The 14,610-nt window shown below is 34.9% G+C and overlaps 1 protein-coding gene across 1 annotated transcript in view; it reads right to left on the bottom strand.

Moving 5' to 3' along the window:
- DNAI4 (dynein axonemal intermediate chain 4) overlaps positions 1–14,610 on the bottom strand; it is a 112,688-nt gene that overhangs the window by 15,064 nt on the left and 83,014 nt on the right. Inside the window, 5 exon segments of the mRNA XM_003806952.6 lie at positions 5,318–5,439; positions 5,724–5,881; positions 7,352–7,503; positions 9,452–9,538; positions 12,209–12,411. Of these exon segments, the coding sequence (XP_003807000.3) occupies positions 5,318–5,439; positions 5,724–5,881; positions 7,352–7,503; positions 9,452–9,538; positions 12,209–12,411 (722 nt within the window).

Raw genomic sequence — 14,610 nt, 5'->3', positions numbered from 1 at the left:
CTTTCATTACAACTATTCCAAGAAAAGACAGATATACACTTTCAAACTACATGATATTGAAAAAAGAAAAAAATAAATTATAAGATAAAGTATAATTTCTCCCAAATTGGTATTACCAATACATATTCCCAGACAGTCGTATATAAAAGTTATCTGACTCACATTCTCTTCAACAGTTGGTTACATCAGAAATCTTAAATGTTGCCATTCTATTAGATGTAAAATTATATCACCTGTTTTTAATTCCTAATTATGTGAATATCAATAAGGTTGAGCACTTTACGTTCATTGGCCACTTGTGTTTCCTCTTATTTTGTGTCCCGATAATTTTAGTAATAATACGTCTTGTTATTTTTCATTTGTATAAGTTCTTTATATATTCTAGAATCTATTGCTTTGTCTATAACATGTTATAAATATCTTCTCTCAGTGTATGATTTACCTTTTTATTTTCTTTTTACTGTCTTTGATGAACATAAGTTTTCATTTTCTGTTATATTCAGCATTGTTTGTGCTTTAAGAAATCTTTCCCTACCTTAAGGTCCTAGAGATATTTTCCTACATTTTCTTCTGAAAGTTTTTTGTGTATGATAGGATAGAAATCTAATTCCTTTTTTAATATGGATACTTATTATTCTAACACCATTTATAAGTGGTCATTTTTCGCTAGCGATCTTCAAGGTCACTGTTGAAAGTTGGGTTTCCCAGCAAATAAACTCTGAGATTTCATGCCAGAGTGTTAGGGAGTGCTCTCAGGAACAGCCTCTACGTGGGAAACAGGAATGGGCAGATATTTCAGTTGAGCCGTGACGCAGTTGCAATCGAGGGCTTAGTCCAAAGTATAAGAAGCTCTGGAGAGAAGATGGCCCTTCAGAGTCCTGTCTCAAGATAAGGAAGCCAGATATTTTATATATGCCCCCTTCAAGCAAGATGTTAGACTCAAACCTAACCATATTAATAATCAAACTAAATGTAAATGATCTTAGCAGTGTAATTAAAAGGCAGTGATTTTAAGATTGTATAAAAAGGTGAGACCCAATTATATGCTACCTACAAAAAAATTTAAGTATAAAGAGACAAATAGGTTAAAAGAAAAAGCATAAAAAATGACAAACCAGGCTAACACCAGTTAAAAGTAAGCTGAAGTGGCTATACTAATATCATGCTAAGTAGATTTCAGAGTAAAAAAAATCACAAGTTATAAATAGGGCCATTTCATAGTGATAAAGGAGTTAATTGATCAATAGGACATAATAATGCTAAATATATGTATGTACCTAATAAGAAAGCATCAAGATACACAAAGCAAAACTGATAGAATTACAAGGAATAATAGACAAATCTACAGTTATGGTTGGAGACTTTAATACCTCTTTCTCAATAATTGAAAGAAGTAGGAAGAAAATCAGCAAAGAGAAGTAATCTTGAACAACATTATCAGCCAATTTAACCTGAATGACATTTATAGAATATTCTAACCAAGCAAAGCATAATACATATTTTTCTCAAGTATACAGGGAATATTTACCAATATAGACCACATACTGGGCTTTATAACAAATCTTAATAAATTCACAGAGTTCAGTTTATAAAAAGTATTTTCTCTAATTATGGTGGGATTGAATTAGAAATTGGTAACAGAAAGACCTTTGGAAAATCCCCAAATATCTGGAAACCAAATAACATGCTTCTAAATAACCCACCCATCAAAGAAGAAATCAAGGGTGAAATTGGTAATTTGAACAGAACGAAAATGAAAATGTAACATCAGAATTTTTGGGATGCTGCTAAAGGAGTACTTAGGGAAAAATTACAGCACAAATAACTACATTAGAAAAGAAAAAAGTCATAAATCAATGACCCCCACTTTCATTCTAAAAAATTAGAAAAACAAGAACAAATTAAAACCAAAGTAAAGAAAAGAAATAATAAGGATCAAAGTGGAAATTGATGATAAAGAAAACAAAAAAAAATAGTGAAAACCAATTAAGTCAAAAGCCATTTCTTTGAGTTCAATAGAATTGATAAACATAAGTCAGACTAATCAGGAAAAGAGAGAAGACACAAATTACTAATATTAGGAATCACAGGGCGGTGTCATGGTTTATGCCTATAACCCCAGCACTTTGGGAGGCCAGGGCAGGAGGATCACTTGAGCCCAGGAGTTTGACACCAGCCTGGACACCATAGCAAGACTACATCACTACAAAAATAAAAATAAATTAGGCCAGGCACGGTGGCTGAAGCCTGTAATCCCAGCATTTTGGGAGGCCAAGGCAGAAGGATCACTTGAGGTCAGGAGTTTGAGACCAGCCTGGCCAATATGGTGAAACCCTGTCCCTACTAAAAAAAATGCAAAAAATTAGCTGGGTGTGGTGGTGCACACCCGTAATCCCAACTACTCAGGAGACTGAGGTGGGAGAATCGCTTGAACCCAGAAGGCGGAGGTTGCAGTGAGCCAAGATCACTCCACTGCACTCCAACCTGGACTATAGGGTGAGACCCTGTCTCAAAAAAAAAAAAAATAAATAAAATAAAATAAATAAAATAATAAATTAGCTAGGCATGGTGGTGTGTGGTTGTAATCCCAGTTGTTTAGGAGGCTGATGTGGGAGGATAGCTTGAGCCCAGGAGTTCAGAGTTACAGTGAGCTATAATCATACCACTGCACTCCAGCCTAGATGACAGAGTAAGACTCTGTCACAAAAAAAAAAAAAAAAAAAAAATTAGAGGTGAGATTACTACATATTCCACAGCTGTTAAAGGATGCTAAGGGAGTATTATGTCAATAGATTCCACAACTTCAATAAAATAGACAAATTCCTTAAAAGAAAGAAATTACCAAAGCTCACTCAAGAAGCAATAGATAACCATAATAACCCTACATATATTAAAATTTGATTTTGTAGTTAAAAATTAAAAATCTCCCCACAAAGAAAACTCCAGGCCCAGATGGCTAATTCTATTAAGTATATAATGAAGAAATCATACTGATTTTATGAAAATTCTTTCTAAAAGGAATTCTACGCAGACATGATTACCCTGATAGCAAAGTCAAAGATGTCACAAGAAAACTATAGATCAATCTCTCTTCTAACCAAAGATTCAAAAATTCTAAACAAAATTTCAGTATATCAAATGTATTTGTATATTAAAAGGGTAGTAAACAACAATCAAATAAAGTTTATTCCAGGGATAAACATTCAAAAAATCAATCTGCTTCACCAGATTAACAAACTTGAAAAGAAAAACTATGTGATCATCTTTATACATACAGAAAAGTGTTTAACAAAATCCAACATCCATTCCGAATAAGAACCATCCAACAAACTAGGAATGTAATGGAACTTCCTCAATCTGATTAATTCTGTCTACAAAAAGCCTTCATCTGACACCATACCTAATAGTAAAAGACTAAATGCTTTTCCTCTAAGATCAGGAACAATACAGGAATGCATGCTTTCATCATCTTTACTCATCACTGTACTGGAGGTTGTAACCAGTGCGATCATACAAGAAAGAGAAATAAAGGCAACCAGGTTAGAAAGAAAGAAGTAAAACTGTTTTTATTTACAGACCATATGATCATCTTGAATTCCTTATGCCAAGGTCACCTCAGGACACTAGACTAGGTTGTCTCAACCAAGCATTATTGACATTTTGGGCCAGATAATTCTCTGTTGGGGACTGATGTGCACTGGGAGGGTGGTGGCTGCCTGTACATTGAAGGATATTTAGCAACATCTCTGGCATCTTCCCAGAGATACTGGTAGCACTTCCCCACTCTCACCTCAATTCCTGACAGCTCCAACAGCCACAAATATCTCCAATCATTGCCAAATGTTCCCTAAAGGGAAAATTCTCCCCTCCCTGCCCACATTGAGAACTAGAGTCAAAGTTAAGGTGAATTAAAGGAATTTGAGAATGAAGGAAGTTAGAAGATGGCTGTAGTAGTAAAAGTAAAAAATAAGAAAGATCTGAACTACATTAGCAATAGCAGGCTTGGGCTAGAAGGGATGGGACAATCAAATTTTAAGTATCATTTGGATGATAGGGTAGAATAGAGGAGCTCAAGTTTTGGTTTGCATAATGAGGTAGATGATGGTGTCACCAAAGAGATGATCATATTACATGTAACAGAAAACATGGAATACATGTTCTGAAAAAGCCTATCATAGTGGCTGAATATTCTGATTCCAAAGTATCTCCAGACTGATAGAGGGTACAAAGATGGTTACCAGAGGCTGGGAAAGGTAGTTGGGGGTAGAGGGGTGGTGGGGATGGTTAATGGGTACAAAGTAATAGAATGAATGAATAATATCTAGTATTTTATAGCACAACAGAGTGACTATAGTCAATAATAATTTAATTGTACACTTTAAAAGAACTAAAAGAGTATAATTGGATTGTTTGTAACACAAAGGATAAATGCTTGAAGGGATGGATACCCCGTATTCTATGATGTGATTATTACTCATTGCACGCCTGTATCAAAACATCACATGTACCCCATAAATATATATACCTTCTATGTACTCATAAACATTAAAAATAAAAAACAAAGTATCTCCAGATAAAAGAAAAAGGAGGACTTCATTAACTGTGCTCTGATTTGATGCTTGGTAAACATGAAATTAAGTAGTCTTTCTAATCCCCAAATCCTGAGAGTCACCATGCGAATTGAAATGTAGAAGACTATATACAAGTGGATTAGGTTTCTGTAAGTATGATAGAGCAGCAGAGTGACCAAGGGGGGCAGGGAGAGGCACTTGAGTTAAGCACAAAGTTGTAAAGAGAATTTTTCCATAGTTCCTCAGAAATGTATACCTCTCATCTATCTATCTGCAAAAGCAGATAAAGATCATAGTATAGCCAACTGGAATGTACCATTCCACCTTAGGTTAGCAGCTAAATCTGTCCTTATTTTTTCACTTACAAAGCACAGTTTTTAAAAAAAGCTTTATTGGAATATAATTCACATATCATATAATTCATACATGTCAAGTATATAATCCAATAGTTTCTAGTTTGTTCATAGAGTTGTGTAATCATCACCACAATCAATTTCAGAACAGTTTCATCATCCCCCAAAAAACTCTATTTCATTAGTAAGTCATTCCCTATTTTTCCCTCCCTCCTCACCTATTCTTCCACCTGCATCCCCTAGCCCAGGCAATCATTTATCTACTTTCTGTCTCTAATATATTAGGCACAATATTCATTAACAGGCTAATATTTGGTCTTGTTTTATGACTTAATACACTTCAATTTTTGGAAATTGTTATGTCCAGTGGTAAATAAGAGTGAAATAATTTACCTTGGGATGAAAAGCAAAACACATTCCAGGAGCCTGTCGAGATATCAAAGCTTCATCTTTCTTTTCCTTTTCCCCTCGTTTTTTGTTACTGGCAGCTGTAGTTCTCTTTAATCGCATCAAATCTGTATTTAAAGAAAAACATATATAACTTGTTATTTACCACATGAAAGAGTACCGCAAATATCATGCGTGTTTCTCCTGCAAATAATAATATTAGTTCTGCCAACTTTTGCATGTAATTAGGCTAAAATTAGCACCCACCAGAACTAGCTGCTTAGAAAAACCATGGCCAACCCAATTTTTTTCTTATTGGCCAAACCAAAATTTGTCATCTTTCACACATGGTTAACTAGAAAATTTTAATTCAGTATGTAACAAGAAAAAGATAACTTGATTTTTTTTTTACCATAACAGTCTAGTCCTTTTCGTATAACCCATTTGGAGATTCTTCCATCTGCTGATATAGAAACTAATATTTCTCTTTTGTCATCTCCTGTTGTTCCTCGATCTTGTTCTATCCACTGTAGTTGCCATACAGGTCCCAAATGTTTTTGAGGTGATTCACTAAAACAGTAAAAAAAAATACTAAACATATAATCATTATAATAATTTCTTAAAGGCCTTGGAGTATAAGTGATAAGGTCAGCTTTCTAGAAGATCATGACCTATTTATATAATCCTTTTATTGTTCAAAAATAGACTTTTATTTTAAATATTTTAAAAAATAGAAAAGACAACCACTTTTCTACTTAATAGTCACTGTTATTTTTTCTACTTCTTACAAAAGAAAAATTGTACTGGTCTTTAACTATATTAGCTATCGTAACAGGAATACAAAAGCAAAAATGTTCTTTCTTTTCAGAATCTACTTTTCTTACTCTATTCATTAATTCTTTCTGACTTTTACTTTATTTTAGACACATGGAATATAAGTATTTTCATCTTTATAATGTTTCTATGAATTAAGTTGTTAATCATTTAAATCTTATCCAGGTAAACAATTCTTCTTTCTATATTTCACTCTTCCTCCTATGCTTCAAGATTGCCCATTGGTTTGACTCTCTCTATGGATTAGAGTTAAAATTTTTCTGAAAAATTAAACTCACTTCTCAGATTACTGACTCTTTTCCTATCAGATTAATGTGATGTTCTTTTCGTGGTACTGACTACCTTGATTTTTAATACAAACCCTCCAATGAAATCAATTCTGAACATTTTTAAAATCATACATATCTTTGATTTTTTGGTGAAAATTATGGACCCTCTTCCCAGAAACAAGCACAAAGGCCTATGCTTACAAAACTGCAAATAATTTGAAAGTTAAGTTTAGGAACCTCTGCTTTAATGGTTATTTCTAGTTCTAGCTAAGTTTATTCAAACACTTTTACAAACATGCCCCATTGGTATCTTGTCTATTACAAAAACCTAGCCTTTTTAATATCTTTCACCTCTAACTTTTTGGCTTTCCTCAAATAACTCATTTATTCATCAATTACTCATCAAACACTTACTGGACTCCTGTTACATGTCCAATATTATATGACATGCTGATGACAGAAAGGTATGTAAGATTCAATCCTTGCTCTCAAGGAACTTATACCCTCCTTAGATAGATAGATAGATAGATAGATAGATAGATAGATAGATAGATAAGATAGATTTACATATATACACATAAATAATTTTTATATATAATGTGATAAGCGCTATGATAAAGGTATGTATAGGTTGCACAAAAGAAAGGAATGGGAACATTTCCTGGAAGAAGTGAAACCAAAGCAATAGTTTAAGAATAAACATAAACTGTCAAGCCAGAGGAAGTTCGTTAGTGAGACGGGCAGAGAAGAAGTTGAAGGATCTATTAGGACAGACCATTCCTGCTGGAGAGACAATATGAGGGATTATGAAATGTTTCAAAAATAATGGTATCACTCTCAGTAACAACAAAAATATTTACTCAAAACTAAATAACATTAGAGTAAATCCTCCTGAAAAAGCATGTATTATACATTTATCTAATTCTCGGATTCTTACCTACTATCCAGAACTGGAACATTACTGTTGCTCCGTACATTGTAAATTGCAATTGTGCCATTGTGGTAGCCAACGGCTAAAAGGTTAGGTGCTCCAATTGAAAAATCCACAGCAGTGACTCCATATGGACTCTGATAAATACGTTCTGGCCACTAAATTTTAAAAAATTACATTTTCAATTTGTTTTTGTAGATCACAGTAAGGCAGAATATAATGGTGGCTGAGATTTAGTTTGGTGGCAGTGGGTGTGTGAGCAGAGTTAGCCCACATTCAGTTACTTCTGTCTTCCTAATTTCCAGTATAGAAAATAATAAAACCTCACTTGGTCATTTCCTTTGATACAAGTATGAATCCTCAGCACTCAACGGCTTTAAGAAATAGAGTGTTGGGCATGGGGGCTCACTCCTGGAATCCTAGCTACTAGGGAGGCTGAGGTGGGAGGATCACTTGAGACCAGCAGTTTGGGACCAGCCTGGGCAACATAACAAGACCCTCGTCTCAGAAAGAAAAAAAGAAAGAAAGAAAGAAAGAAAGAAAGAAAGAAAGAAAGAAAGAAAGAAAGAAAGAAAGAAAGAAAGAAAGAAAGAAAGAAAGAAAGGAAGGAAAAGAGAGAGAGAGAAAGAAAGAGAGAGAGAGAGAAAGAAAGAAAGAAAGAAAGAAAGAAAGAAAGAAAGAAAGAAAGAAAGAAAAGAAAGAAAGGAAGGAAAGAAAGAAAGAAGGAAGGAAGGAAGGAAGGAAGGGAGGAAAGTAGGAAGGGAAGTACAGCACAGCCTTCTACAATAATTATATTTTGGTAATCTTTCAGCAGGATTAGTATTACCATCACCTGTCTACCTTCTTATGGGAACAAAAAACTAATCATCTAGCATATAATTCCTGTCTTCTAGTATTTGTTTCAGATGCTTGGATTATCTAAAGAATGAACAGAAAAAGTTCCAAAACTCCCCAAGTTACTGTGTTCTACAACCCCATGAAGAGTTTGTTTTGTTTGAATGTCTAATTTAAATCCTTTCCTGCTTTTAACCACCTACATAAAAAAGAAGACAGACTACTGATGATGAATCCAATGTCAATCCCTCCACATTTAAAATTGCTTCTTTTCTTTTATGCTATATAAACCCAGATCTATATGACATATCGCTAAGTTTATTCAAACACTGTTACAGATATTACAGACTAGAGCTATTTATAAAAATTTTAGTCATTTTTATATGCTCTTCTGACCCTTCTCTTAAGTTTTCCACTTTGCATTTCAGTTGTGAATTTAAACTAAATGTAAAACTTTAAAGTAACAGATTGACTAGGGCTCTTTAGCAAAATTACTACTATGATTCTTTATATTCATTCTCTTTGAAAAATGTATGACAGTAAGAAGGTCATATAAATCTATTTTATATCTGTTAAGAATAACAGTCAGGTGATAAGGAGGTATTCATATATTAAGAAACAACCAGGTATTTAAAAAACATAATTTTCAGCTGGGTGCCGGTGGCTCACGCCTGTAATCCCAGCACTTTGGGAGGCCGAGGCGGGTGGATCACGAGGTCAAGAGATCGAGACCATCCTGGCCAACATTGTGAAACCCCGTCTCTATTAAAAATACAAAAATTAGCTGGGTATGGTGGTGTGCACCTGTAGTCCCAGCTACTCGGGAGGCTGAGGCAGGAGAATCGCTTAAACCCGGGAGGCAGAGTTTGCAGTGAGTCGAGATTGCGCCACTGCACTCCAGCCTGGGTGACAATGTAAGACTCTGTCTCAAAAAAAAAAAAAAAAACCATAATTTTCAAAGGATTTTCATTTAAGATTCATTTTTTCTTTATAATTAGCTGTGAAAATCAATAATGGTTCAACTCTTCATCATCATATATAACAGCATATAGTACACATTCAATAAATATTTACTGAATGAATTAATAAATGAATTATCTTTACCCTGTGTCAACAAGAACAAATTTTAATTGCTATGAAGTTAAACCAAAGAAAATAGTCTTGATTGATCAAATTTTCTAGACTTTATTTAATTATTACATGTAATTATATATTTTATGAGAATTTTGTCAACAGCCAGATAAAAATGCTTCTTATTCTTGTTTGGGTTACCATGGGATTCTTTATTGACCAGCAGCAAGCCAATCCTCTTTTTTGCTCTTTAAATCCAAAGTGCCCATAGCCAACAGCCAAAAGATCCTGAAAACCAGAAAAATACATTTAAAAATAAGAGAAGATAGCATTAAAATATTGGTAAATGTATAAAGATATATATTAATGAGCTGTGTTAAAAATAGTAGTAAGACATTTCAACTGAGAGGAAAAAATGCCAGTACACCATCTGTTTTTACTCTATACCTCCATATTCCTAAGCAAAAAAATTAATGAGTATAATGCTTCTCATTTGCAGACTGAAAGATAAGCACCTAAAAATAACCAATTGCTAACAAGTTCTTTTACATATTGAGGTAGTCTTCTGAGATTGTATTAATAGGTTATAATATATTCTGAGTTTTTGAGGATGACTTAATTATTTCAAATGTAAAATAAAGGACACTTAAGTTAAAGGTAGCTGCCATAGACTGAATTGTGTCCCCTTAAAATTTATATGTTGAAGGCCTAACCTCCAATATGATTGTATGTGGAGACAGGGGTTTTAGAAGGAATCGCAGGTTAAATAAGATTATAAGGATGGGGTCCTAATGTGACAGGACTGGTGACTTTATAAAAAGAGAAAAACACACCAGAGGTCTCTCTCTGCCATGTGAGGACACAGTGAAAAGGCAGCCACTGCAAACCAGGAAGAGAGCTCTCACCGAAACTGAATCAGCAGCCCTTGGATCTCAGACTTTCCAGCCTCCAGATTTATGAGAAAATAAATTGCTGTTCTTTAAGACACCCAGTCTATAATATTTTGTTACAGCAGCATGAGCTACCTAATACAGGAGGTCATTTCAAGAAATGCATATGTAAATACAAATAGGCAAAAGCTTAATAACTGAACAAATCCAGCCTCTGCTGTGTAACCAGAATACCTTTAATTTTAGAATATTATATTTTCTTATCACCACCTTACTTTCAGGCCAACGTAATCTGTCCATAATTCCCTCTGTCTTTAAAACAGTCTTCACTACTATACCCTTTCACCCTGACATTGACAAATCCCTATTTATCTCTTCTAGACTCTGCAGAGGCATTACTTTCTCTAAGAAACATTCAAGAGCTTCTTGTATGTGTCCCCACAGCACTGTTTATTTTCCTCATCATAGCACATTCGAAATTATTATATAGGCAGGGTCTATGTATAACTTCATTATTACTGTATCTCTAGCACCTTAACAGTGTGCCAGGCACAGAGTTAATGTTCAACAAATATTTATACAATGAATTAATAAACATAGACTCCATCTGTAATATGTTTGTATTTAGGCTCATTCAAAATTATTTAATTTAATCTCCACAGCAATGCATTAATTTTTAAAATGCTAGTATATTCAGTTTCTAAAAATGTTTCATATATCTTTATTACAGATCTATTAAATCCTATTTACAGGACAGGAATGGTAGCTCACACCTGTAATCCCAGCAATTTGGGAGGCCAAGGCGGGAGGATCACTAGAAACCAGGAGTCCAAGACCAGCCTTGGCAACAAAACAAGACCCCCATCTCCAAAAAATTAATTAATTAAAATCAATTCCACTAATCCACAAGACAGTCCCAAATATAGTTTTATAAAGATAAATTCATAATAAAAGTACTTTACTTTGTTACAAAATAATACACATAATTAAAATAATGTGTTATTTAGGTTTCAATGGAAATGATTATAGACTTTCTGTTTTTTAATAACTATGACAACTGTCTTGTTTGCACATAGCACCTGATAAGGTGTGGCAATAAAATAATAAGGCTAATTCTTAAACATACAAAATATAATATAATTTAAATAAATTGGTTTTGACTGCTTCAACAATATAAATATTTATATCAAAGATACTGCCATTACCTGAAAAATTGTTGGAATTGTTAACTGGGAAATATCTTCAGAACCAGTTTATAAACCCCAGAAGAAAATTAGTCTAATTACTCTATAATTATCTCTTTTTTACAACCGAACATATAATTCTCCAACTTGACAATTCATCTTATTTGCCTCAAGATGACTTTTGTCAGTGCAGTAGTTAAGAGCAAGAACTATGGAGCCAGATGTTTGCATTTGAATTCTGGCTGTTTCACCTACTAGTTGCGTGACTTCGGGCAAATTATTTATGCTTTTTGTGCTTCAGTTTCCTTTCAACATAATGAGAAAAATAATAGTATCTAATTCATAGGGTTGTTGTGTTAGTACAGTTAAAACACAATAGTGCCTGCTACATACTAAGTGCTGTTTAAGCTCTTGCTAATATCGGTGGTAACAGTATTTTAAAGAATCTCAAAATTATTTTGCACACTTGCAGGGTCACTAGATTAAGTATACACTTCCAAATATGACTACTTTGAGGCTAATATAAATTTGGGCACATGAGTTTTGGTATACATTGAATAAATATACTAATCGTATAGTTTACTTATTCATATCTAATATGAATTCAGAGAATGTCATGTCCCAAGTATATCCCCTAAAATAAAAATGGTAATGTTTTACATATTAAATGTTTACTATATTAAAGGAGAAAAACATTATTTTGTAACTATTTGCATTTCCCCCTTTTTAAACTGGAACTTGTTTTAGGGGCATTCTAAAACTCAAAATTATGGTCAATTTAAATCCCTTGTGCCATATCTAAGGAAAACAATTGTTCATTATTCGAACTTGATAATTTCCCTTCAATGCTAGAAACAGAATTGTTCAAATGTTTGATAACTTACTGGATTTGTTTTATTCCAGGCAAGGCTGCTCACATTGAGGCCTTTGGTTAAGTCACAGGAAAAAGACCAAAGTCGTTCCAAGTTGGCGGGTATTGTTGATTCTTCTGCATGTATTTCTTCTTCCTCCTCCTTCTTAGATTCTTCCTCTACCTCTTCGTGTTTTGCACTTTCTAAAACATCTTCAGGCTCTTCAGGTTCAGGTTCTAAAGTTTAATCAAATAAAAAGATCATTGTCCTCTACATCTATAGGGACCTGCCAAAGGCTCCAAACAGCATATCTACCCACCACTGACACTTCAAGCACCATCAGATCTGCTGGATCATATGGTGCAAGTGGCAGGGCACCATGAAGGGCAGCCTGGACCTGTGGCAGAGTCTTCTGCTGTTCTGGGTTCCAACTCAAAGCCAGCAGCTTTTCTGTTTACTCAGTAAATGGGCCAGTGTAGCACATCCAAATGACAAATATGTTGTCTCTAAAATGTAAAGAGACTCACTAGGCATTGTGCTTCTTTTCAGTTGTAAAAGGTGCCAGGTACAACAACTTATCCTTCACCTTAGAAGATAGAGTTCAACATATCCCACACCACACACACAGGACACCCAGAAACTTCACTGAGGTAGAAGTCCCCTGAAATTTTGTCAGATTTACTTCCTACACTCTGACAGGAAAATGTCTTACTGAAGCCTACTTCCTGTTTACTAAGTTCAACCAGCATATCATCCATTTAATGTGCTAATGTGTTATCTTGTTGAAGGGAAAGAGCTCTGCAGACTAAATTACGATACAGGGCTAAAGAATTGATATACCCCTGAAGTAGGACAGTGAAGGTATATTGCTGGCCTGACCAGCCAAAAGCAAATGGCTTCTGGTTGTTTTTTACCAATAGACATTGCTGGAAAAAAAAGCATTTGCCTTGTCAATAGCTATGCACCAGGTACAAGGGAGATGTCTTAATTTCCTTAATGAATGTCTTACGGAACAACAGTTGCAATTGGAGTCACCACCTGGTTAAGTTTATAATAATAATCCACTGTCATTCTCCAAGATCCATCTGTTTTTAAATTTATTTATTTTTATTTTTTAGAGATGGGGGCGGGGGTCTTACTATATTTCCCAGGCTGGTCTTGAACTCCTGGCCTAAGCAATCCTCATGTCTCAGCCTCCCAAAGTGCTGTGATTACAGACATGAGCCACTGCACTTGGCCAAGATCCATCTCTTTTCTACATATGCCACATATGTGAGTTGAATGAGAAATGTGGTGGGTATCAACATCCCTGCATATTTCAAGTCCTTGACAGTGGCAGTAATCTCTGAAGTCCCTCCAAGAATGTGCTACGGCTTCTGGTTTACTATCATTATCATTCAAAGTCCATAGTTTTACATTTTAAATTTTAGGGTTCACTCACAGTATTGTATATTCTATAAGCTTTGACAAACGTGTATAATGACACGTATCTGCCATTGTAGTACCATATGGAATAGTTTCACTGACCTAAAAATCTTCTGTGTTCTTCCTGTTCATCCCTCTCTGGTCCCTCGTCCCTGGAAACTACTGATCATTTTACTGTCTCCATATTTTGCCTTTTCCCAAAACGTTATATAGTTGGAGTCACACGTATGTGGCCTTTCAAATTGGCTTCATTTGCAGAGTAATATGCATTCAAATTTCCTCCAGGTCTGCTTCTGGCTTGATAACTTAGTGATGAATAATATTCCATTGTCTGGATGTATCATAGTTCATTTATCCATTTACCTACTGAAGGGCATCTTGGTTGCTTCCAAGTTGGGGCAATTATGAGTAAAACTGCTATAAATACCCATGTGCAGGTTTGGTGTGGACACAGTTTTCAGCTCATTTAGTTAATCAACAGGAGTGATTACTAAATCATACGGTAAGAGTATGTTTGGGTTTTTTTGTTTGTTTGTTTTGTTTTGTTTCTGAAGACAGAGTCTCACTCTGTTGTCCTGGTTGGAGTGCAGCGGCACCATCTCGACTCACTGCAACCTCTACCTCCTGGGTTCAAGCAATTCTCATGCTTCAGCCTAATAAGTAGCTGGGATTACAGGTGCCTGCCACCATACTCGGCCAATTTTTTTGTATTTTTAGTAAGTAGAGCCAGGGTTTCACTATGTTGGCCAGGCTTGTCTTGAACTCCTTTCCTCAAGTGGCCTGCCCACCTCAGCCTCCCAAAGTGCTGGGATTACAGGTGTGAGCTACCACACCCAGACAAGAGTATGTTTAGCTTTATAAGAAACTGCCAAACAATCTTCCAAAGTGGATATACCATTGTGCATTCCCATCAGCATGAATAAGACTTCTTGTTGCTCCACATCTCCACCAGCTTTGAGTGCTGTCAGTGTTTTGGATTTGCCCATTCTAATTAAGTGTGTAGTGATACC

This window comes from Pan paniscus, chromosome 1 (assembly GCF_029289425.2).
Source record: "Pan paniscus chromosome 1, NHGRI_mPanPan1-v2.0_pri, whole genome shotgun sequence".
Taxonomy (NCBI): Eukaryota; Metazoa; Chordata; class Mammalia; order Primates; family Hominidae; genus Pan; species Pan paniscus.
This window is presented reverse-complemented; position numbering and strand designations above follow the sequence as displayed.